This window comes from Bombus huntii, chromosome 13 (genome assembly GCF_024542735.1).
Source record: "Bombus huntii isolate Logan2020A chromosome 13, iyBomHunt1.1, whole genome shotgun sequence".
In the NCBI taxonomy this organism is placed as follows: Eukaryota; Metazoa; Arthropoda; class Insecta; order Hymenoptera; family Apidae; genus Bombus; species Bombus huntii.
Window position 1 is genome coordinate 10,152,532 of NC_066250.1, and position 27,735 is coordinate 10,180,266.

Below are 27,735 nucleotides of genomic sequence, written 5' to 3' on the forward strand. Positions count from 1 at the left end.
GGAAAAAAGATATTTGTTACAATATTTGTCGAATTCGTTCCAATATTCGCTAAAAGACACGAGTAAAAATATTATAGGTTCATCTAATATGAAGATGTACAGGTAACTTTAATAACTCCGAAGTAAGGGGTCGACAAAAAATTTATCACGATCATCTTAAAACTCTCTTCGAATCGTGTAATCATGTAATGACAAACAAATTTTCGATCGATTAAGAACAGAATAATCTATGTAAGCTGATCACGTTTCATGGTTCATCCAGTATAGGATCGTTTCTGAGAAGATACTTTTAATAAAAGTTGTAACCTTTAATTATCATAATTTGATCAGTGCAAAATATACTAAAAAGAAATTTCAAAAAGAAAGGAGCTCATATTGATGTAATGGAGATGTTGAGAAAACTCGACAAAGTAGAAAATTGCGGAGAGTTCATATCGAACTAACGGAAGCTGTCTAAAATTGAAGGAACCTGTAAAACAAATTTTTATTCGCCGAAATAAAATTTAAGGTATATTTTAAATTAGGTATATTTCTGTTACGAGTTCATTAAGCAAAATTCCACTTGTACGCTAAATATTTGGACAATAACAAATCAAATCAACCAGACATTATCCGGTAAAGCAATAGATTCTCATAAAAAGTAGCCAAGTTTAGGTGAAGTATCGAGTGGACTTTACCTGCAGCAAGGTATGGTAAATGGTCGAAAGTTACGGGGGCCGCCCCATAAAACGAGCATAAAAAAGGTCAGTGTATGAAATTCATAATGGACGTCGGCCCTTTTCAAAGACGTTGAGCCTAGCGTGATCTTTTCTCTCTTTCTTTTCAATATGCCCCATCACTTCGTCATATGTAGATATCTATACATACATACGAGATAGTGCACGTATCATCGACGAATGTATAATATAACGATGTATGAAAATGAAATCTATCGCGCGATGAACCAAGAAAGAACACGTAGATGTCGTAGACGCAGGGGGAAAGGATTGAAAACGGCGGGGCTATTAAGCAAATTCGAAATTACGCTTGCAAATTTCGAAATGCAAATCGCTAGCGGGGGACGCGTCTACGCTTTTTGCGACTATAAATTTCCGCTTTAATTGGATCGGATTATTGTAATTCCGGCGGGGCTTATTTATGAGGCCGTTTCAGGCTTTAAACTTGTTTCCAACGGCAGCAACCACGGGGCCTCTTTATTCTCCTTCTCTGTTCGCGGGCCGTCTCAAAACTAAAAGGCCGAATCGGTTATTAAATTATGGTTAAAGCTCTCTCGCTCTCGTTTTTGTCGGCAGATGAGCGAGAGGCTTCTCTTCTTTCGCCTGTTTATGCATACCATGGACAGAAGCTTTGTTAAAGGCCAATTTATGGAAGACAACGTACGCATGCACACATGTGGGTAAAGAGGGTGTAACAGGGAGAGAACAGGTGAATTAGGATGGCCCTGTCGATGGCTGATTTTCGACGTATCCATCTCTTTTGGTGAACCAAACAAGCCGCCAGTTTCCCTCAGATTTATTATACATACATGTATATGTACAGCGCCACACCCGAACACTGGACAATGTACTTGACACCTTCGTAAAACGATACCGTCGTGTGGTTCGATTAATTTATGAACAAGCGATTCTGCATTAATATCACCTATATAAGAGACTTGCGAGAAGAGAAAAAGATTTCTGGTAAATTAGATGCGTGTTTGAAAGATTATTGCGCGAAGTGTTATTACGGACATCAAATAATTTGTTAGAGATTTTAGTAATATATAAATTACGAAAATGAATCGATACATCGATATTGTCTCTGTTACAACAGTAACGTTAACACATTGACTGCCACGTGAATTTGATACATATGTTATCCTGGAAATCGCAATTAATCGAAATATACCAAGCCATAAATATTAATTTTTGCAAAATACTATACCGCACTTGTGCATTCATTTCTCTGACAATATTATCTAACGCGTACGTCGTTGAAAATTTGTTCGTCCATACAATTTTTCTTATTTTATTCGTTCTAAAAAATTTAGTAAAAAGTAATGGTCACCGATGGCCATTGTAGCCAACCTGATCAAAATGCATTGTTAGGTATTTCTCCCTTATGGTTCCAATTAAATACTTTTTAATAACACCAAAAAAAAAAAGAATTTGTTCTCACAATCGCCAACCTAAGCTTCAATACCAAAGTTTCCAACCGTTGCGCACGCACGGTTCGATTCTCGCCAGAAACTTTTACTGCTCGAGAAAAAAACCGTGAGCATACATAAACGGCACATTGTCCTCAGCTACTATTCTGCATGACTAAACATCCCAACAAAATAGGAACCCTTTTACAAGCCATCAATCAATAAATAAGAGAAGAGGTTGATCGTCGAACGTTTGTCCTCTTACTCTGACTTGTCCAACAATCTGGATGTCTTCCCATAGTGACTTGCACTAATAAACTCCGTATGTATCCGTTAGGGTGAACGTAAAGGATGCAGGAAATTTTAATGGCACCATTTCGTCCGTTTAAACACAATAAAGCGTCAACAGATCGCGTTGCGCCCTTCTTACAGAATTTACTTTCATTAGTTATGCCGTTTTTTTTTTTTCGCGAGTCATTACGATCCAATAATGTAAAAAGACATCTGGTCGAAGGTATCACATCTTACAAACCCTCCCGTTTACAACGAGCTGATATTCAAATGCGCGAAAATTATAGTGGCACCGTGATATTCGAGTTTCATTGAATCGTTCTGATGATGGTTCCACGGAAAAAGGGTTGCTTCGATGAAATATTAAAATTCATGAGTGCTCGACTATCATAAAGAATCTCGACCGAATCGGAACACCTCCTGTCGATCCTTCTAATGACCCTTCTGCCGATAAAGTTACGCTTCTTTTTATAGAAAAAATTATCGCGTGCAGATGCTTGAGTTTATGCCGATGAATCGAAGCTTTATGCATCATAATGTATTATATTAATCCATGTATTTTCTGATACTAAAGAACATACGAATCACTCTACGTAAATAATTTTTCATCTAAAACTGAATTCAAGTACTTAATCGCTATCACGCGACTGCAGCGCGAATGTCATATATTTTACCCTGGAAGCCGCAATAGGTTGGAATATACTAAACCATAACATTTAACATTTGCAGATTATTGTATTATCTTTGCGCACTTTTTCTTTGGAAATACTATCTAAGTCATTCATATTGTTGAAAATTGTTTGATCCGTGAAATTTGTTATTTTAACAGCTCAAAAAAAAATTAATAAAACGTGAATTACCGATGACTACCGTTGCAGACGGTGTGTTAACGACTGTTAATGTTCCATTACTTTAGAGAAAAGGATAAGACAAGAATCTTCGAAGAAAAATTTAACGTGGAGGCCCAAGATTATACGATCAAATGGACTCGTGCCAACTCGGAAACAGAAAATATGTAGACGAAGAAGCAAAAGGGAAATGGTTACATAAGAAAAACTCCGTTGACTGCATTTTGTTGTGTCTACTGCATAACACAGCTTCTCCTGCTGATGTTTTACACGGGTCGGTGCATCGATTAACCTGCATTACGAGGGGTTCGCTGCTAGTCATGCAGGCTGCATCGGTAAGTCACGAGTACAATGTGTATGGCAGCAAAGAAGAAGAAAACAAAAACCTTCCAATCTGCTGGATGCCTTGCAGCAACATACTCACGATGTTTTTCCAAATTCTTTACAAATTATGCTCAAATTTAACGTAGCTTAAAATTCTATTGCACTCGAATTACTATCCTTTTAGATTTTTATAAGAAGACGTAATAATCCTTTTAATCTGCTAATCAAGAAGATGAATGAACTCATCATTGAAATTGCCAATCTGTATAAAATAAATCATAATATCAAATGACACTGAAATTTCATTGTACCATTTTGTCTGTACCATTTAAGAAGAAAGAAAAATCAGAATTAAAGTTCTAAAAAGAAATTAAAAAGATCGAATACTATCACAACAATCTATCGTTCTTTGGAATATGGAATCTCAATTAAGGGGGGTGTCCTGAATTAGAATGTTCTAAAACAGCGTCTTTTTGTGATTTTTTTTTTTAGAAGGGAAAGAAAGAAATGAAGTTATTGAATTTTGAGGTATGGTTTTATATATATTTAACGAATACAAAAAAAATTTTTTTAAAGTAAGAAAAAGATTATAACAGATTTCTAAGCCTATTTCATAGGCTGCAGTTTTCAATCGGCGGGAAAGATCCACCTCGTAATTCTTGACCGAAACAAAAAACCAAAAAAAGATTAAATTATTATATACTTTTCTTCTCGATGAACTAAAAAAAAAGGCAGAAAATAGTGTGAAATTAAAAATTTTGGCGGGTCTAAAGGAAAAATGTTTTATAAAAAGAAAAAATAATATTTAAGGTGCTACAACAATTATTTCAATAAACTTTTTGACGAACTTTTTTAGTTCATCGAGAAGAAAAATATATAATAATTAATCCCTTTTTGATTTTTTGTTTCGGTCAAGAATTACGAGGTGGATCTTTTCCGCCAATTGAAAACTGCAGCCCATGAAATAGCCTTAGAAATCTGTCATAATTTTTTTTTTACTTCAACAAAAATTTGTTTGTATTCGTTAAATATATATAAAATCATATCTCAAAATTCAATAACCATTTCTTTCTTTCCCTTCTAAAAAAAATCACAAAAAGACGCTGTTTTAAAACATTCTAATTCAGGACACCCCCTTAAAAGTAACATAAATTAAAAAATACAGTCATTAAGCATAAATTAACATAAACTGCCGACTAAAGACTAACATGCTGTCTCTGTACTAACCACTAGATGATAATCCTTCACGCTTCCACGTGCCATTTAAGCATCGAGCTGTCCTCTTACATCTTTGAAGCACCTTCCGTTCGTTAAACAAGTAGAGAAACAACTGACCAAGGCAACGTGTATTAATCTATCGAATGAAAGGATAAGGCACATGATGCACAGACAATTTCAAAACCAGCCAGACTGGCAGCTTAGTAAGATCGAAGACACATGTGTTCACCGTTCACCTGTTATGAGTCAGCTGAACCTAAAGACTTTGAATTCAAGTACATCATCGAGATGTTTTCTATCAGCAGGCTTCTACATAATCACGCGATATCCTGGCCAGCAACCTCATGTATCGACGTTCCTCGATCGTGACATGGAACGCCGATCGCTCGATCGATCGTTATTAACTCTAACGCGATACACAATACGCTCTTTGTTCCATTTAAAAAATTTAATCACTTGACCTTGATGGTTGAGCCGCTTTGTTTGACCAGTCAATCTACTGCTCCGCTATTTTCTGCGAAAAAGTGTTTCCTTGCTATGTTTTGTAGCCATGAATATTCAATTCTTTGTAAGTGATTTGTAAATTTGATAAAAGTTATTATACGATGGTTTTGAATAATAATGCAAAAAATAATTTTGAAGACCTCCAACGAAAATACATAGTTATTGAAATATCTAGAAATATTAAAGAATTTATAGAGAGAAAACATTTCCTATGTCGAGAAATTCTACTTGTTAATTTTCTTGCCGTAAAGGATACTACGTGCTTCTACTTAACATTCGAACGAATAAGTTATCAATGAAAATAAAGATTCATAGTCCAAGTAATAAAACGTAGAATACAAAATTGAACGAAGACGATAAACATGAAACGCTGATTTACTATGAACCGCTGACCATAATTATAAAACACTGATCCTTATTTCATTTTCGTAATTAACAAAAGTCGTGCCAATTCTTCATACCTCGTTAAAATCGAAATGATCGTTAAAATTACTCTAAAAGTAGGACCAAAATCTTCCATTTTCCAAAACCAGGGACGCCATTCCCTATCCCACCTAAATCTTCCATTCTCTGAAACCCCATGGCGTAACCTTGCAATCCCACCGTTTATAATCTTCAAACCTATCAGCACTTAGATTCACGATCCGGCATACGACACGAAAAAGTAGCGAATGGTTCGACCCGATTTCTCGACATCCACAATCCAGATTTCTTTCCTGATTCCCCCGAATGACCGTGAGCAAAATGACCGCGAACCCGACAAAGGGTCTAGCCGAAAATGTTGAAAGCTTAATTTATATGCGATTTCGCGGCCGTCCGCATTCTCACAAGAGAGACCAAGGAAAGGAGACTTCTTCCCCGTACAGGGAACTGATTTCGATGCAGCTATTTCGTGGCTGTTCTAGGCCACCCTTTCCATCGACTTTTTTCCCGAGCTCCGTGCCAGTACGCTTCCGATGCTAATAGAGCTCGATTTCTCGATTATTTTGCTAGGTTGGCCCATAGAGTCGGCGTCGAAACGAAGGATAGAAGGCGAACGATAGAGAGATAGAACGGCTGAAAGCCACCCGGGTCGAGGGTAAAATACCAGGAAGGCAGATGTCGGAATTCTATATGTCTCCTAGCGCAGAATTTACATCCTACGGCCCTTCCACTTTGCTCTAGGACCTTACGATCGATACTCGCTTTATTTAGCGAGGTTTATGGCCTATCCGCGAATGTGTCGTTTCTATGTTTCTCTTTTCTTGGGCCTGAATAAGTATCGTAATGGGGATTCTATATGGGTGGGAGTAAGTGGAGTGTCGAAGGAAAACATCAGCGTTCAATTGGACGTGAATTTTGTATTTATTGAACGCTAGCTGCACCGTTCTACCTACTTACGTATTTTGCGATAAATTTTGTCTCCATTAGAGTAAGTGAGTAGGTAGTATTATATGGTGGAGACACGTTGCATTTGAATTTGAATTTCACAAGTCTACTGTGATAACTTTAGTTTCAAATGCGGTGTAGTGGTTAAGAGATGGAAAGAATAAAATTCGAATAATAGCAAAAAAGATTTTGGGCCGACATATCTTAGGAGTCTAGATCTCTTGTACTAGATATAAAATTGACAGAAAACATCAGACAACGCTAAAGTTATTTCTAATTTATTTTCCATGCAGATCAAAAATATAAGGTCATATACCAGAAAGAATTTTATATATTCCGAAAAATAAATTTAATAAAAGATACCTATAAAAATTCGAAAAGGAGAAACGATAATACATCACATATACATCTTTTATACATACATATATACTTTTATACATCTTTTATACATACATATACATCTTTTTTCTATTACTCTCTTTATCCTCCAATCTTCACACTTTGGTAACGCACAGTTATAACAATCGAAACAAAGTATCATTTTTAATTTCACAGTGACTTCAACAATCGTCCCAAGCATGAGTTAAGTCGGTTAAATGAATCGTAAAATCCGTTTAATATCATGACGCATCATAACCTAGTTGAATTTACATAACAGTTCGTTTGGTGGCACAAAAGCTAAACCGTCTAATGGTTGAATATTGTTATTCAAATGCCTGGTGGATACAACGACAACATAACTCGATAATCAGTCGATGATATATCTTATATTAATGACGAGTCGAGATATTATATGCAGATCGGATTATAGATTAGACGAAGTAGTGTTAAATGACGGCCTACCTGATGAAATTAATGAGAAACTTAATATCTTTGGTTGAAAACTAATCGATCGTATCGGTTTATTATGCACGAAAAGCGTCGATCGTCTTGTGCTGATAAATCATTTAAATTCACAAAGAATCGAATTAGCTGTTCTTTAAGTTCGTCTACTAAGAGGATTTGGTTTCGATGTTAATCCTGACGCACCTATAGTGGTTAGAACGAAAACGACGCAATGCGGTAGTTTTCTTCATTGTAATTCTAATAATCGCTATTGTATACTTTGTGTGTAATAGAATATAGATGCGGAGAAATCTTTTCAAGTTAAAATCGTATGTAGGTGTGTTAAAAGTTTGGAAGATCTGCTGGAAGATGTTAGCTTCAGTAAAATTTAATAGAACAAATTATAACATATTTATATTTTACTGTTATTTTAATAATACTACTAATATTAAATTTCAAATTCACGAATTTTCAAGTTTCAAATTTCCAAGCTATTGTATCTTCGATTCTCCAGAATTTCAAATATCCAATAACATATTACTTTATTTATTTATCGCATCATATATGTATATATGTGTATGTATATTGTTAAAAAAATTCCAAATTTTTCATTTCCAGGCCTCTATGTTAAATAAAAAAAATTCACCGGTCTCGAATCGATCATGCGAGAGATCGTATTCCCTGGTGCGTCGTCTAAAACGCGATATAAAATTCATACACGCTGCAAGCACGATATGCCATCATAAAATCGCGTTATACAGCGTTGCATATTTACCAGACCAGAACAAAATCTAGCTGTATAAATTTCAACGGCGTTTTTTACGAAGACCGCCCCTCAGACCTAAGCAAATCGAGCTGAAAAACGAAAGGGTGACATCATAAAGATCCCATGTGTCATGGCACACGTGTCACTAAGCAACGATACCAACTTTTTTTGCTGGTTATACGTTGCCTCACCTGCCCTATCCATTTTTCCCTCCTTATCGTTCAATTCATTTAATTAGTCACATATAACAATACCGATCTCGCGACACCTCTTTGTCATCTCCTACCTTTTGTCTCCTTTTTTCATTTTCCATCTTTTTTCTTTATTATTATACGTTTGATATAACGTACAGTATCGATTCTATGCATTCGATAACGTCCACCGAAAAAAATTTCACGCACTTGCAACCAACCGCGTATTTTTTTGCTTTATAGCAGCGAACGGTTGATCGATCACACATGGCTGGTATAAAAATTTTTCACGACCGGGATACCGCGTTCATTTGCATCGCGATTCGGCTTATAGTTTGTACTTTATTTGCACAAGCACCCGGAGAGGATAACGCGTTTCGTTTACGGTTGGACGAAAGGCAATCTGGTCGACAGGTATGCCTACCGGTCGGCACTATTACAGGAGCTCTGTGTTACAGTTAGCCTTTTATTAATTTAAGTTTCTTCTCTTAAAAATCATAGAAATTGATAACTGTATGTAATTGTGCGATCTGTGTTTACTTTTGCAACATTTGCAATCTCTAATGAACATGTTCTCGATTGAAACGATCTGCTAAAATGAAACCAATATATAAAGGTCCGAATACATAAATGCTAATAATTCCAATATAATCATCGTTCGATTCGTAGAAATTGAGAATTGTAGATAATTGTGCAATCTATATTAACATCTGTAACAATTTGTAATTAGTAATTCCTAACAATGACGTTTTGAATTGAAACGATCTGTTACGCCACGAAGCTTACCACAGGCTGTATTTTCTAATCGTCGCTCGCGGTCCTACAATGTCGCAGGCAAACCGTCTTATCTGCCCGCCGGATCATATACAATGTATCGACAAGAGCATAGTTGTCGCCAAGCAGCGAGCTCTAGATACGTCGATTTTTGACCGTTACGTTTTTCACACTAGAAGAGGCATACGTGATCATAGGCGCAAGCGGTGGCGTGACCCGAGCATAGTGGGGGTCGTCTTCCAAATGAGACAAAGGAATAATCGAAGGGCGTTCAGTTCCTTCTGACGAGTCAAACGTGACACTTCGACAAATCTGACGAGCAAACGAATTTATCTAGAGATATCGCAAAGTCGAGTCAAATTTCTGTAACATCTTCATCATATTATTGTAAAATATATTGTTCTATGTTAACCTGTTAATACAGTGTTACATTCATTAAACCACCTCTGTTATCCTAACCGAAACAGGGGAACGACTATTTCGCGGCGTCGATTAACATAATCGTAGCGAGAATTTACGCCTCTCGCTGACGCGTTCTCCTAGCGACCGCGTCTCTCCGCGAACGGTCGTAACACGATCTTCCGAATAAAAAAAAAATGCAACGAGATCCTAATACATAAATCTAATCTGTATTTAGAGTGGGGATATTTATGCAAATTTATTTCTATTTAATTTCTATTTATTATTATTAAATATCGTAATAAATACACAACACTGCCAAATTTTCCATAAATGCATAAAATTTCGCATATTAGGATTTATAATAAATCCTAATATGTGATCTTAATATAGTTATTGCTCGATTCATTTAAAAAAGGAAGTTTTCATACAAATACTTTTAAAGCATTATGGAAAACATCACCGTTTTCTATTCTACATGATTATAGCTGAATGATGAAATGTGATTTTTTCAAATGATTAGAACGCAGCTTTATAAAGTTATAAGTTATATTTTAAAGCGATCCACAAAACGTCCAACGGAACGTACTTTCAACCTATGCTATTTTAAGAGCCAGCAGTAACGCAACTTCTCCTTAAGGTCCCGTGAAAAATTAATCGGAGGCCATTTTCTGGTCGACCTCCGTAAAGGGATATACTTAACGAAATTATCGAGCGCGCGCGCGCGCTGCCCTTCGCGTCTATTCCCAGACTGATTCCATCCTTCCACGTGGAACTCACGATAATTCTAGCCTGCCGGGACAAAATGGGCCGCAAAATGGACGCCCATTAATGCCACTAATGATGCGTCCTCTCGCTTCACGATTTTCATAATACCTTACAAAGTTTGTATTTTATAAATATCCATATTCCCAAAAATTCTATGATCCCTGAGTAGATCCATGGTCACGATCGCCTCCACGAATCTCCCGAAGTTTTACATTGATCCATTTTAATTTCGATGCAAGCATGTCTCTCTGTCCCAAAAACACGCGCAAAAACTCTCGCAAATCCCGGACTTTATTCGCTGGTAAATCCCAAAATATCACCGCTTATCTCAGTTTCTTCGTGAAGGAACTTTCCTGCGTGTGCCTTTGTACGTGGTGAAGAGAGGCGGAACATTTCAGAAAGAAATCGAAATCGAAACGGTTCGCGCGCTTTCGACTGGCGGCAAATGAACGGTCCGAGAGTAGGCGTCGCATCGCCTCGCGAATCGTCACGTTTAACACATTGACTGCCACGATCGTTATCCGTAACCCACGTTCTATTAAATTTTTTAGAGCAATCGAAATAAGATAAATTTCATAGACCAAACAGTTTTCAACAATGCGATGAACTCACAGTGCCCTGTAAAAGTTTCCAGGCAAATAGATTTTTCATTTTATATTTAAGAAACGGTATTTTAAAGAATTTTAAGTAATATCATACAGCTATATATATAACAGTGTTTGTGAAACATACAATTTTCTGTTACTTATCAGGTTCTTATATCCATTATTTTACTATTACTATTAACTACCGACCTATTATTATACTTAAAATTCCTTTACATATCGCTTCTTGAATATAAAAATAAAAATTCATTCATCTATTTCATTCGTATATTTCAATCTATTGCAATTCTCAGGGAAAAATATCGAAAATTCGCGTGGCAGTCACCGTGTTAAACGGAAACACGTGCGCACTTTGCTGGTGGGCGTTGATTTACGCGTCTCTAATTGTTATACTTTGTACGGAACCGTCAATTAAGCGGGTATAGCTCATTCGCGTGTCTTTTCTGGCCTATCATTGTCTTGCCTCTCCCTTATAGCAGATCGTTAGATACAGCTCGTGGAGAATGCTACTACTTGTTCCATCGTACGAACGCAACAAGGCGGCTATACGTGCACGGCACACAGAGAGGAGCAAGACACGATGTCTCCACGACTAGGTAGAGCCTGTCTAATGGGAGGTGCACAAACTACGTAATTGCTCGAGATTACAGGCCCGAGAGTAGACCTCCTCCGTGAAGGCAGCGTGTTCCTTCGACGGTAGTTAAGCTGCCTTTTCCCTCGTCGTTCAACTATAATTACCGCAAGGTGCAAACTCGGAAAATTTTTCTCCTGCGCCAGGATCGTTCCGTGTAATGCCAGGCTGCATGGTCGCGGTATTGTTTAATGGGACGTTAGAAAAGGCCAAGTTCCCTTTCTCGAGATAGACGTTTAAATCTAACGTGGGACTGACTAGTTATGGAAACAGCCTGACAGAGTAATAAATAACAGGAGCGTTTAACCTGGAAGGTTCATGGTGAAATTGTGCCGAGAGACACGTTAAACGGATGAATCTTAACGCGTTCAATGCTATGTTAACGCGTTACAATTCCAACCTCAATGACGAAATTTTTTTCAATTTTTTTGCTTGAAAAGCTTTCAAACAACTGAAAACGTACGTTGAAACTTACTTTGGAAATGTGTGTTGAAATTATTAATTTAATCAAGAATATTGCAAAATAACAAAGACACAAATTATGTCTGTATCACAAGAATAACAAACAAGATTTAATTACCGACCGTTTCCGGAGACAACCCGTAGAAATGTCGACAAAGATTGTAGGAACGAAGCAAAAACCATTGAAGACGGTTACAGCGATAAACGATCGAGCATGAAGATCTAAAGCGGTCGCCACGTTGCCCGACCGTAGGCCGCCCGATATATGTATGTTTATATATCGATTTCGTCACACAGGAGCACATTCTTGTTCGTATATATGTACTCGACCTATTCATATATTTACTTATATGTACTATATGCATATGTATATCGACTTCGCACTGGACGTGTTAAGTGTTAGGGAAAATTTGCGGATGAAATTATGTATTTATATAGTTATATCAATTGAATATAAGTCTCTCTTATATCATCAATATCAATATCAAGAACATGCGATTCGAGAGATTATATAAGACATTATACACTTATTATGTTTTAAATTTTTGTTTTTGTAATGTTCGTTTTTTGAAAATTTATAATGGAAATATTCACAACGGAGCAACGATTAAAACCTTCAAAAAATTAAGCCTCGATTACTCTTTGTGATATAACGTTACACCAAACTGTAGTTTTTACAGAATGCAATTCACATTGATAAACAAGTCCAGCGTTTTACATTTTTCAAACAAAAATTTTAAAACATACGACAAGAAAAGTATACGGTTTTTAAATAGGAGAACGACATATGGGGCACCCTATAGAAATTAAAAAAATATGGGGTTGCACATTATATAACTAATCGTACCATTATTTACTCATCTTTTTAATCTATATAGCTAAGAACAAGAATCTATTCTTGTAATAAAAAATGTGAAAATTTACAGATTTATGATGTTGGGGTAAAAGAGACGATATTACGTTCATGATATTATATAGATTTACTAAAGAAGCAATGATGAAAGAGTCTTATACAATTACCAAATCCTTTTGGGATGTTATAATAGTAATAACAGTGTCAAATTACTCTAAAAGAGCATTCGTATGATCGATATTATTGTTAATATTTCAGAGTTCTTTTTATTGACAACGTATCGCCTAGATCTAGACTCCAAAGAGCCCCTTACGTTCGATGTTGTTGAGAACCTTAAATATTGACAAAAATATAGGTAATAATATCGACGTCGATAACGATCGCTCCGTAACGAACCGACAGTCTAAGTTCACCAAAAGACTTTAAACTATTCTGTTGTAGTACGAGAGATCGTTCACGCGTAATTTAATGCAATCGAGCCATTTTAAAGCGTAAGGACAGTTGAAAAAGACAAGACAGGCGTGTAGATTTGTAGAAAAAATACGTGTTTATTTGTTGATGTTCTATTACAGATTGATAATAAAAAAAATGATTAGAATTAGGCAAGTTGCTGGCGGTGGACACTCGAATTTTCTGACTTGGAATTTTCTCGAAATGGAGAGAATGGAAAGAATAAGTAATTGGTGAGTGCATGTTTCGAAGAAAGAGGAGTCTAATCCTTATGTACCGATCACATCAGGTAGCAACAGGCCTTGGAGCGACTGCACGCGACATTCCGTTGTCCGACTAACGGTTCACAAGCAAAAAACAATAAAAGGCGCTGCGTTTAAGAAAAGAAAGAGAAGTATGCCAATTCCGAAAAATTCAGCGTCGTTGGGTCTTCCTTGTTTATAAATCCTTAAACTATTTCTTAAAACTCGATGTCTTTATAATCGTGTTGTTGCGCTGCAACAGATTCCAATCTTCAAGCGACCGAAAACGTCAAGATGTATATTGATCAAGCAAGGAAGCTTAAACGTCTCGTTTAGCTGTTTCAATATGTAAGATGATACCTGCGTTTCGTCGCATTCTATATTTTCCAAGCGTGTAGGCGAGACATCCTTATGTATCTGCTGATTAGCTTAAAAATGGGATTTTTGGCGCCTGGATGACTGTGTCTTGGACGGACGTTCGTAATCGACTATGGAAACTGAAGTTTTTCAGAGGGTAGCAAGGGGTTTGTTTGGATTCTATAATGGGATTCAAGTCTCGTGCTGGCGCAACGAAACATTCAGATGCTCGTTATTCAACGCTACAATCATTCAACGGAAAAAGACATTGTTTCAATGGATTTTCGATAGGTCACGAAGAATATTAATCGAGGAACCAGCCAGACAAAATCTTTCACAACAAGACTGATTCGATTCGAGATTTTAGCTACATCATTTTACCTACAATACACGCTATATTTGAATCCGCTGAATACAAGTATGTATGAAAAGAACTTTAGAACGTTGAAATTTTATGAGATTCTAAACTATTATGAGCGCAAGAAAGTAAATTTTAATTATATGTAGTAGGGAAAGACATTTTGACATTATTTAATTCTTTAAAATCATTAAAAACAGATACTTTCATTTATTTTATCGATTCAAAATAACTGAATCATGATAACTAAGGAATATGTCTGATGAAAGATATCGAAAATAGTAGAGAGTTCTGCAAACAGCAACATAAAAGTGGTACGAAATGAGAGAAACAATAAGCTCATAATTCGCTCATAAAAATGATAAAGAGTCTGGAAAATTTCCAAAATTGAAACACCGTAATATCAGAACTCAAATATTTTTTAAAACTTCACTCACCATTTGTAGATCGGAAAGTCATAAAGTTGCAACATCCCGACCATTTACCATACTCAGTCTGCAAACAGAATGAATAATACATATATTAGTTCGTTATAGTCGTTTAAATTTCTTCCAGATTCTAATGTTTAACAAATTTGATGTAGGCAGAAAATTATACTTGATTCCTTTGAATTATATCAAAAGCTTCTCACATAACCTAGTCCTTCCGTTTAAAACGACGAAATTCCAGGATGATTGCGCGAAATCACGGGAATTTTCTCCTAACCTTACGATTAAAGCAATTTAAAATTAGTCACCGAACGCGATTATGTGTTTAAACGCGGTAATTCCGGTTCGATTGGTCAGAAAGAATTTCCGGGCGAGAGATACGCGTGGATTTAGCGGGAAGAAAGAGGTTATCGACGAAGATTTTGGAACAGACAGCTGCCACTTACGGTGGCGTCACGACTTTCGGCCCTTCGGGACCGTCCTAGGGACTTCTTTTCCCACCCTGTAATTTCCGCCTTCCTTGAAACGGGATATTTTCTAAAATTGCACATTCTGGATCACCATCCTGCAGGCGTTGTGCCGCTGCGCCGCGTGGATCGCTTTCGATCGCTATGCCCTTTTAAACCGTTAAATTAACGAATCCGTCGCGCGATCCTTTCCCTCTTTCGGAAACCCTTGCATTTCCACGAAAAAGCGGCAAATATCTGAGAGTAACGTTAAATCGTCCTTTCTCGAGGAAAATTTCGGGGAAAGTTTATGATGGGTGGTGTTATCCTTTCTCCATATTTCAGAAGAAAAGGGTAATGTAGAATATGGCAAAAAGAAAAAGATGTGTCTTTATTGACACACGTATGTTAAAAGACTGACGAGATAATAAAGAAGCTAAGAATTCTGGGTTCATCAAAATTATTCTTGGCGGAATATTTTTTGAATAAAAATCGATGTGGCAAGTCTAGTATGGAAGCAAGTATGGAAAGCCTTTTAATCAGAAAATCTTCTAAAGGAAAGATCATAAAGCACAAAACGCTTGTCCCTGTAAAAGAGTCAAACTTTGAAACGGAAGATCAATATCATCGGAATAAAAGGTTTAAAAAGGGATTAGTCTCCACAGGGATAGATCTCCACAGTAGCCCAAAATTAGGAACCAAACGCAGAACGCTAACATTTTGTTGCTGAATTATGTATTTGAATGAATCAGAAAAAAATTTGAAACAGATGTTTTCCTCGTTTTTAAGAAAATATTTATGTACCCATTTTCTTCCTCACCAATGTTTTAATAAAAGAGTCATAAACAAAATACAATGGTATTATACTTTTTAAACAATTGCAGTACATCAAAAGAGATGACAGCGCGACAGTGAAGCACGAGTTATATATTTGCGGAAGAAGATGAATCATCTCTCGCAAGTCGATGTCGAACAACGCAAAAGCAAGATAAAGCTTCTTTCGATGCGTTCAGCCAGTCGATTACACAGGCAAGCCGAAGCGTAAAACGTTGTACGAAATCCAGACGTGACTAATGTTAACGTATTTCGTGCAGGAAATAGCCCCGCTCGAAACGACCAGGCTTTTTTTTCATCCTCCTCCGCCCATCGTCCTACGTTCGAAACCGGATGGTGTTCCGAAAAAGGGAGTGAAGCACCAAAATACGATCAACGAGCATTCTTTACCACTCTGCCGAGTCTTACCTTTAAGAAGAACAACGTAACACTAACAATAGTCAAAGGCTACAGAACAAAATTGTTCACCGTTTTCTTCGAAGCTTTTCAGAGAATGTTTAGTCTGTGATATAATCTTTTTTGTGAATTCTAGGATTCGTTATAAGTAGACCGCGGATATTTATGTCCTTATAGAAAATTAGAAATTGCAAGAATACAGAAAATGCACAAAATATGTAAAAATATACGAAATATAGAAAGTACAGTACCTATTTATTAGACTCTAAATTAATAAATTTCTATTTCCACCTAGACTCCATTTATTTAATTAAGTTTATAAAAATCTGCATAATTTAATTGAGTTTATAAAAATTTGCATAAAAATCTGCGGCTTAATTATGAAACAGTGATGAAACAGAAAATGTTCTATTATAAGATTTTCTACAATTAATATTTCTACCTAACTCCCAATTAAATGTATCTTATATAATTAATACAATACGAATCTCAAATATAAATAATCGCCACGAAATGGATATTCCAATCGAGAGATATACTTTGTTGACATAATTTAAATTATTTTTCTGAACCATCCTTAGGCCAATGCACAGCGCGCAAGAAAATAATTCGATCTACTTATGGTTTCCCGTATCCATTGTTCGATCCTACGTTCCTGGCTCCTGGAAGCCGAAGAGCCAGCCGGTAATGGTGCTTGGTTACAATCCCATCCGAAAATATTGGATTACAAGCTTTGACATTTACCGACCGATCGTCACACGTCATTTACACGCTATTCTAGGTTGAAATTTCATGATAGATTCTCGAAAATTAATGTACCGTACTGTGGTATATTGCTGATTATGGTAAAGTCGATTAGGGGATTGTAGCTCAAAATATCGCACGATTATTTGTAAAATTCGAAACAATAATTTCTATCGACCATTATCAGCCTATGAAAACAATCAGTTTAGAATAACTGCAAATGAAAGTGTCATGCGAAATATAGTAATTATAGCATGTTTCTACAGAGGTGGGTTAACAATCTAAGATGTAATGTTTGTAAGCTCTATAGTGATTATTAAATAATTAATATAATTAGTCAAACTAGTAAGATCCTTAATTATGCAAACAATATAAACTCTCCATGCTAATGTACTTAAAATGGAAACAATTGTAACTCTCTTGCAGAAAATATTGGGAAATTTTTTTAATTTCAGGGAATTTCAAATTCCGGCACTGCGACGATTGATTAAGTCCGAAATATTAACACAACAAGTTTACAAAGATAGATACAAAGATAATTATTTACCGAGCTGGATAGATTACTGATGCTGATAGCGGCTGATCAGGACCGATTTCCGAGAGTCGAAGATATGAACATTCAAACGAGTCCTCTTGGCTGATAACGAACGAAGGAGAAGTCTCATCTCTCTTCAAATTTTATCTGACTCATTTATAATGAGTTGTAATTACATCAGAATAAATGTGTTATTTAAATTACATTTCTACATGAACTACATTTTTCTTATTCGGGTTCACTCTTTCAGGCACTTTCATATAAATGTTCTCTGTATGCTGTCCTTTCAAAAAAGCTGTATTCGCGTTGCACTACCGAATCTTGAGCTACCTTTTGGTAGCTATTATAAGAAGGGCGCACATAGGATCATATCGCATAACCGACAAAAAGGTTTTAAATAGTCAATTTCCGCTTTCTGGAAAAAGCCTTTTGCCTTTTTTATACGCGTCTGAACGTGACGTGTCTCGAAGTGCCACTGTCGTGAACCTTACACATGCATATGTATCTCTGACAAGCACTCTTTTTCTTCACTTAAAACCGCACAGAAAACGGACATTTTGGGATTAATATGCTGATGCTGGTTTTCTATTTCTTCCTTTCTTTTCGATATAGGCAATAAATGCACTCACATTTTCGGATATATCCATTTGATTTTCATACGGGTTTAATTTCTTCCGGGTGTCCTTAATAGAATATCCTTCTTTCTAACAATAAAAACATTTAGTTTCCTTCGTATCTTGTCTCCTTGTTTCGTCACGTTTCGATTTCTCGATGCTCTTCATGGACGGTTTGTGTTTTACACTCATGACAGCAAGAGGACTTATGACATCATCGGCAACGAGCATGCGCGACTCTTCCTTGAGAAAACGTTGACAAACTTTGATAATCACGTTTGTTGCTCAGAAGGAATATTCATTTGACGAGCCATGTTCTCGATTCTAGCTATGTGTTGGGAAATTGATGCGTTATGATCCATTCGCTATTCCTGGAACTTTTGCATGAGAACCAACCTATTAGAAGCGGTTTTCTGCTCGTGTATACTGCTTAATTTCATTCGTATTTCAGCAGTATGCAAATGTGTTGCAAGTGACTAAATCCTTTAGTTGAGAATATTCAATCGTGGTAAAAATAATACACATGACTTTTGCATTATTCATTGGCTATACACCTCGTCTCTTGGCTACATTTTACATCATTCACTGGCTCAGTCTTTATACCGTCGACGATCTCTTTTACGTCGTTCGCTATGAAGACGGTATTCACCTGGAATTTCCTAAGGCGGAAATTCGTTCCATAGAATTATTCATATGCGCTTCACTGTGAAACTAATATACTGAATATCGAATCACTGAACAAATGAGAAATCTTACGTAGACGAACTGATCAACTATGGCGATTTCAGCACGTGTGTGTCACGGTTAACGAAGGTTTTCCTCTTTCGGAAATTTCACGATTCTTATTCCCAGACTATTTTGCGCAATGTCAGGATGGTTGGACCCATAACCTGTTAAATTATTTATAGTTTGTATAACGGATAGTTTTGAGAGATTAACGGATTGTAAAGTTTACAGAAGAAGGGGAAACTTTATTATAATATGTACGAATATATCGTAAGGAACGAAAAGACTGACTGACACATGAGGCGCTGTGCGCGACCAAAAACAGAAGAAAAAGATTACGTCGATGTTGGTTAATAGGATCGCGTCTGCTGTAGGTAATACAGAAATTGAATATGAAAAAATATATATTTCAACAACTTGCGTAAATATCCGCATTCTAATTATAAATTAGGATTTATGAATTTGTATAAACATCCACAGTAATTTTCTAATAAATAAGTACTTCAACTAGTTCAAACAAACCCTTTAATAATCAAAAAGATCTAAAATCCTTAACATGCGTCCTTTCGTAAAAAAAAAAATCCAAAAATTCCTACTACTTGAACAAGGGTCTGCGATCAAGATACCATTCTACATAAAACGAAAAGGTGCCGGGCATAGCACGGACCCGCGACAAGGAAGATTTACCGTACCAAGGGAGATGATTTACGCATGGAAATAAAAAAAAAAAGGTTTACAAGCAGGACAGTTTCTGGCGCCTGGGAGAGTTCCGGGTCCTCGCGAGCGATAATTTCGATTGAAGTCACGGGGGCGAGATTTCCTGTTTCCGTGATTCACGACCCCGACGCGTGACGGGTGCTTCCTGGCGCCCACGACACCACGTATCCCACGCCGTCATGTCCAGGATATCCAGGAGCCAGCCAGATATCGGCGCGACGCGTGTCTCGACGCCCATCATCGTTTTCCAACGATTCGTATGCAACCTGACCAGCGTCACCAATTCATTAATAAATGGTTTATTGCGCGGCAGCTCGTATTCACTCCTGTCGCGGGCATCGATGCGACGAAGATTCGACTCTTCAGGAAGTCGTGTTTTACAGGGGTCGTAGCTCAGACTACCGACCGCGACATGGTCGGACTGAAGATGAAGAGAAGTTAACTAATTGGAAGTCTGTAAACGTACTTAAGATTTGGGAGTGGTTTGGGTGAAGCTTTGAGATTAAAGATGATTTAAAAGAATTTAAAAGAAGATGATTGTTGTATTGTGTAGTAGTATTGCCTATCCGAGCTAATAATAAGAAGAAAATGTTCGAATAACCAAATATTCGGATAATATTTCGGATAATAAAACAATTACTTTTCTAATATCAAATTTCAAAATTTCTATTCAAAATATTCCCTTGAAAACCTTAAAACATACTTCCTCACCCAACTTCTCGCGTCAGATCGCATTTTTTACGTTTCAGAAGCCGCCTTCTATTCGCATCCATCCAGAATGTTCGGTTGGCCAGTCGAGCAAGGCCTAGTTATAAATATTCTTTTACAACTTCCTATCGTCTTCCTATAAATCTCCATGCAACGGCCTTCTTGAAACCTATCCTACCACCATCTTTCGCAGGTTTCGAGGAGGACGGGGGCCCTATATTGGCCAGCCATTTACCCGGTGTAAACGTCTCTCGGGACGGTAGATGGGGGAGGAAAGGTGCGAGAGGCAGCCAGGCTCGTTGGAAAGGGGCGTAAAAGGGTCGGGGGCGCAGGGGAGCGCCCGCGGGTGCGGGTGTCATTGTTGATATACAACGCGGTAAGTACGCGATAAGTAGACCCCATAAATTCAGCCAATCAGACGAGCCGCCTCGCGCCAAGCCCTGGCCACCCCGTTTCCCCACGTCCCCTCTGCCACCCTGGCACACGTGGCAGCCGCGTTACTTATGTGTAGGCAGCCGTGTACAGTGTACAGGTCGATCCACATTACGCGCGTGCACCACACCACGCGCACCAACCGCGACCGCGACTCCCACGCGAAAACCAGTCGAACACCAACGGGAATATTTACCTCGGTCGCGAATCGGTTCTATACACAGGGCTCCCATCTTGATAACCTGTATGCTAGAAGTTGCGGTTGAATGCAACTCGACCAGTCTTTAACTCACCGATTACGTTATCGCTCGTGTTTAATGAGCGCAACGGAATGGTGACTGGATGAGCCGAGGATGGGAAGAGTTCAGTTGAGAATACTAGCGATCGTTGACAAATATCGTTCTAATAAAATTTGCGAAACTGGATAATTGTAGATGAAATAATAGAAAAAACGCTGCAATATTTTACAATCATTCAAATTACCTTTATCTAGTATCATTGACATTAAATATTAAAGTCTGGAAAGTTCAGGTTATCATTAAGACTAGTCATGACTTTGAACGACTTCGAATGTTCAGTGTGATTCCAATTTATCGTCATATATACATACAAGATTCAAAACGATCAAAATGTTTCAGATTTAATGATCACCTATATGTAATCTTCAAATGGCTTCGACCGTCAATGGAATGACCTTTATGACTTCTCATGATCTTTAAACGATCTTCACTCCCAATGACACGGCCTCAATGACTCTAAATTGGTCTCCAATTACAGCATCTCAACAGCCTCTCATGAAATCCATCAAATCCTAATCTCTAGACTCGTTAGAAACGAATTTCGCTTGTATCCTTTCAAGTAGAAATTCATCTATATAAAGCAGACATTCTCACCTCCGTTCACAAAAATCTTTCTGATTCCCATGCATCATGGTCATGTAGCACTCTTTATTCCATAATTAATGCAATGAAGGGCAGAGGTGGCTCGAAAAGATTCGATTCCTCGTTCACGTAACCGCGATAACTCAACATAGTTAATCCTGTCGCGTCGGCGTATTAGTAATCCTTAGTTCGCACGTGACCCCGCGCCGTAATATCTCTCCTCATTAATTGCAATTAAGTAAATCCCCGTGGGCACGATCGTGCTGGCGCGTTATATCGCGCACATCTTCGCGCGCTGCATCATCCTCTCCACGAGACTCTTCCGATCGAGATGCGCACACGAGAGTGCATTGCACTCCCTGCACTCGAGCAGGGTGCATTATATCGTCGGTCGTGCGTTAATTACGCCGCCGAGAGAACGTTTATCGCGAATTATTTTGGATAAGGCAAGTCGAATTCGTGATGCGGCCACATTTGCGAACTTCGCGTAGGAAGCACCTGTTGAAACAACAATCCCTATCACAGCAATAAACTTTGTAAATAAGCTCGCATGAAGATAATAGACCACTACTTTGTATTTTTATTTTTATTTAATTTGTATTTGTATCTTTATTTAATACATTCACTACGAGGCATATTTCCACAATCTTTCCGTTTACACCTCTTACGCACTCACTTAAAAGTCTTGAGGCGAATTATCACATATATTTGCCGCAAAATTAGAAAAAATACATAGTTAGGGACGAAAGTATTTGTACAGATGGAATGTAGGAATAAAGCGATTAATACATATTTTCTATATTGTTAAATATGTATATAGAAATATTATAAATAATGTCAATGTTTGTGTATGCTTATTAATACAAGTCTTTGTTATAATTTATAATATACAATTCCATATATTTGAATATATTTAATAATAAGTATAGAAAATATTGCTCCTTTTATCTCTATATTGCAACTGTATGAAGACTTTTGTCTTTCACTGTATAGATGAATTATTATTAACATAAATGAACTATATTATTAGTACCATAATTAATATTATAATAACAGAATATTAATAATAATTAATACTACATGATCAAAAATAATAATAACCTTGAGAAGGTATAAATAATTACGTCGATGAGAGATGTAAACAAAAAAACTCAGAAATGGTTAATGGTGACTGTCATGGCAATGAATATACATATGAATCATATTTCTTTGATCCTTATTTCTGTGATAAACCTGAATAATCAGTGGAAATTTCAATCAGAAGTTTTGCGAATTAGTCTGAGCAATTTAAGAATTAATTAAGTAAGAATTTAAATAAGATATTGTTAGAGTCGTAAACTTTAGAATAACTAGATGTATAATTAGTTATTGAAATATTAGAATATAATAAATGCTAAAACTGTTCTTATTTTCTTTTAAGAATTAGATAATACAGCTTATAGAAATTGGAACATTCATTTGCATTTGCACATACAATGACAATTACTACGAAAAGTATTTGTACTTTTAATGTATAGAGAGGGTTCGGAGAGAACAAAAAGTTAAAATTTATTTACAAATTATCTAAATTTAGCTCTACATGTAGGCTAGTCTCTGAAGGACTCGACAACACACTCGCTTGCTTGTTTGTTTTCTTCTAATCGCTTCTAATCGTTTTTGTCTCAACTGAGACTTGAACGTCCTGCGACGCTCTTCGCTCTCTCACTCTCACACGTACAATATAAATGTACTATCTATTTAACATGTACATACCTTTATTTTCTAGTTAAATGCCTTTTTATCAAGTTACATGTCTCATTTCCATAGTATCAAATTTTTTCAATCGTATGGAAGTACTATTGAATGTTACGAAACTTTAATATTTTTCGACCTAATTAATTAATTATATCTTTTTAATCTAATATCTAAAATCTTTTAATATCTAACTACCACAATAAATACAATGGTGTGTAAATACTTTTTGTAGCCACTATAAATGAAACTAAGTAATCTCAGCAACTGTACGTTTATCTTTTATACACGCGCACCTTAAATCTTTAAGATTTTACTTTTACCTTTTAATTAAATTTCGAAATATTCAAGTTGAGTATTATACATCGCTTGTCCAAATTGCCTATAACAATAAAAAGAGCTTCATATGCAAGAATCGTCTTGACTTGACAATCGAATTACAAACCTAACCATGTTTTCAGAGAATCGTTACGAGGAAGCGATTTTTCATTCTTCATTTGTTTCTCGATCGCTCGGAGGCAACAGCTTTTATAACTTATTGCTAGAAGAGAGGGGCACTGATCGAGTGCATTTTAACTGGCCGTAAACGGCTTCTTTTTCACTGTCAGCTTGAGAGACTACAGATAGAAGGGAAATCACATGGCTTCGAGCGAGCAGTTAACAGACTACAAAAAATTTTTTCGTAACGCCCGAGAACAAACGCGATTAATCAGCTCGTTAAATCGACGTATATTGAAATAATCAATTTTATTTGCTTCTCTTATCGCACTTGAGTATTTTGACCACGATCGATAAATCTCTACGCCGATTCCTTAGGTTTCCTTAAATTCTTTTTTCTACCACATCGTCGATATTTGCTAGCAAATATTTGTAGGAAATTCGGGAAAGCTAACAGGTTCAACACTCTATAGACAGAATTTTCGATGGTGCTTAATCTAATCGCGGCGGATAATCCGGATAAAAAGTGTCGTAGACGGAACAACTGTTCGCCTAGTTGTCGTAAAAACTGTGTTCAGGAAGTATAGCGTAGCAAACACCTGGCAGTACGCAAACATTCAAGAAATAGGAAATGCAAATCTGTCGATAGATAATTGCGTGTACGAACGGTCGAGCCGTGCGCCCATACGTTCGCTATTGTACTCTCGTTTGTTTTCCCTGCGCCTGGTCTCTAATCCTCGGCCACGGTGTGTACACTGCACCGCTGTAAATTATACGAATACCAAAAAATTTTTAAACACATCTAATCATGTAGTTCCAACAAAAATCAGTTTGAGATAAAAGTTGAATAAATCCTCGATATTCGGTAGATCATTACAATGAAAAGAACAATGTTTCATTTTATTTTTATAAGACTACGGAGTGACAAATAATCCTAATATTCGATCTTATCCAATTATTATCCAATCTTATATACGTATTTCATTGGATAAGAAGGAAATTAAAGAACTGAATACATTGTTTAGTGCATTAATTTTTTCAACTTACCATTAAATCTGATAAACTTCAGTATCTTAGGCTCTACAAAAATAAAATATTACTAACCAGCTACTAGTAACTTTTCTAGCTTTCTAAACTTAAACTTAAATCATCTCAACTTTCAGAACGAAATCGAACGAATCACTAGATTGTTTAATAAATTAATTCCTTCAATCGTGTCCCAATAATTTTGTTATCCGATCTCCATAAAAATAAATAATGTTTGCAGCTCTTTTTAATTTACCCGAATCGTTGGACGAGATATCTCGAGTTCTAATGAACAGACATGAGAGATACAGTCAGGGACAAATATAAATGGACAGATAATGGTAATAGGTGTGAATGAAGTTTAATGGAACCAGTACTAGCGTTGTATGTCTAAATTTTATTTATTATATATTGTTATAGTATACAGATTATTTAGTAAGTAATTGAAATTAATATTTACACTTTTGTGTAAACAAGCCGCATTTAACGAAACTCCATTGATGCTTATTACCATTACCTGTACACTGTACACTTATTTTTGTTGCCACTTACAGCTCGTCCAAAGCATCATGTGAACGACATTGCATTACAAGATATCTCGTTCCAAGCGTATCACAAAGTGCCATAAACGATATTGCATGGCGAGATATTTTACCGATAGATGCGAAAACATTAATCATATCCCATCAAGTTCATCACTTCAATCCCTATAAGAACAAAGAAATGATCAACCACCTACCAACTATCTTCCTATCTTCCTAAACTGAAAGCTTAACCACCCTAACAGAAAAAAGAAACGAAGGAAAGCAGGTCGCCTAATGGGTTAATTCCTCGGACTCTTTCCACGTGTAATGGATTACGCGGCGCGGTTATCAGGCTGTCGTTGAGCATATCGAGTGTCCCGACGCAACGGCCTTACCTGTCACCCCGTGCATAGAAGTTGCGTGCAACACGCAGTAATCTACGGGCCATTAGCCACGATGCCCTATAAGCGGCACACGCGATACACGCTTGGAATATCGAGTGTCCATACGACAGGAGAAGCGGAGAAAGAAGCAAGTAATCGGGACACACGAGACACTTCCTCGTGTTGAGCGGCGAGTCGCATCCTTTCATCAGTCTTTCCCCATCCCTTCTCTTTAACCCGAAAAATTCTCTGCGAGCGAGACGCTCTTTCTTGGGGCCGGCAGCCACTGCACCAAGGAGCAAGCAACGACAACCGAGAGACGAGCTGCATGTGGCAGCTGTGACGGCCCTCGTCACGTCGCGCACGTGCAAGTGCAACGAAAACTAAAAAAGAGGGAATCTCGCAGCTTGAAACGAGAGACCGACCCCAGCCGCCGCCGCAGAGACTTGGCTCCAATATTGTCTACTATCACAAAAAAGTATGCCGACTTGCGCAATTAATGACTGTTACGCGGTATTGATTGAGTTTCATCAAGGTATTCGTCCGTTTTTCGGTGTTGGCATCGTCGCGTCCTGTACAAATGATTGACAAGAATTTTTTGCGACAGGTACTTCCTGAATCGAGGAATTTTAATAAAGGTAATTTTGAATACTTTTTTGTAGGATAAAAAGGTTAATTGTTAAAGTAATTTTTCAGTAAATTAATGCGGATTTTGTATATTGTTTTAATATTGTCTTGCGTCTTTTTCATGATTTAACATCTTCTTAGGAAGTATCGTAGAAATAAAATAAGATACAAGTCAGTGTATTTGCCAGTTCTGTTTCCATATTCGTATTTAGTGTTTTATTTCATTCTCAATTCCCTGTGAACACTGATCGATGTATACTAATAGTATACAAAAAATACTAAAATACAGTGGCTACAAAAAGGAATGGCACATATCCTTATTTTCCAATAAAACGTGTTTCTCTACCAAGCTTTTAACCACATTCCGTCTTTATAGCATGAAGTTTTGATAGTCATACGAATATACCACTAAATGATACGGAATTTAATATATTTGGATCTATTTAATTGTCATACAAATGCTATGATGAATACAATGGTACGCGAATATGTACTTTTGTAGTTACTAATATATTAATGGCAAAATGAAATTTAGATCGGGACAGTTCGATGATTACTTCATCGTTTTGATATCACACTGCTGTAAATAGCTACGATAGATTCCAAAAAGCTATAAAATCATCGCGGTAAGAAATACCACCCACGGATCGTACAAACCTTATTTCCTTAATACCAGAATATATTAATGAAGTCATACACACACGAGGAAGCATAACAAAATATTAAGAAAATGCTATTTCCTTGCAACTTCAAAATTTTCTGTCAGAGATTGTGTATTTTTGATCGGCAGCATATGTGGTTTTTTAATAATAAATGTACTTATACGATTTTCCTATCTCATAGGTATATCATTCTCTTAAAGGAATATCTATCGGCTGCCGCCGATATTTCGCGTGGTTCACCCCGGCAGCCTCGGTTTGCCACTTTTTCCTCTCGCGATGCCCGCCGGTCGAAATATATAAATTAACGCACTTATGTAGCACCCTGCGGCTATTCGCTGTTACCCTGGTGCTACACCTGCGTTTGGGGCGCTGAGCGCTGACAATTACCCGGCGATCGATGTATGGCCCCAGGGGTGAAGCTCGGCACACCGAAAACAGCCACGAAAACGAGGAACAGCCGTGCTATTGTTGGCTGGAACGCGAGGGGGAGGCTACGGCGCCGCACCGGTATACATATATGGCAA

The 27,735-nt window shown here is 37.1% G+C and overlaps 1 protein-coding gene across 9 annotated transcripts in view; it reads right to left on the reverse strand.

Moving 5' to 3' along the window:
* Positions 1–27,735, reverse strand: part of LOC126872552 (uncharacterized) — a 433,925-nt gene that overhangs the window by 339,039 nt on the left and 67,151 nt on the right. For 6 of the 9 annotated variants that reach the window (XR_007692039.1, XR_007692040.1, XR_007692037.1 and 3 more), the window contains exon 3: positions 14,797–14,854. Coding sequence is in view for 3 of the 9 variants with exons in the window: in XM_050632640.1 (XP_050488597.1) it covers positions 14,797–14,854 (58 nt within the window). In the remaining 6 variants the exon portion in view is untranslated. Of the gene's footprint in view, positions 1–14,796; positions 14,855–17,754; positions 19,879–27,735 lie in introns of those variants that run through there. The other 3 variants (XR_007692049.1, XR_007692051.1, XM_050632639.1) reach the window with 3 other exon arrangements.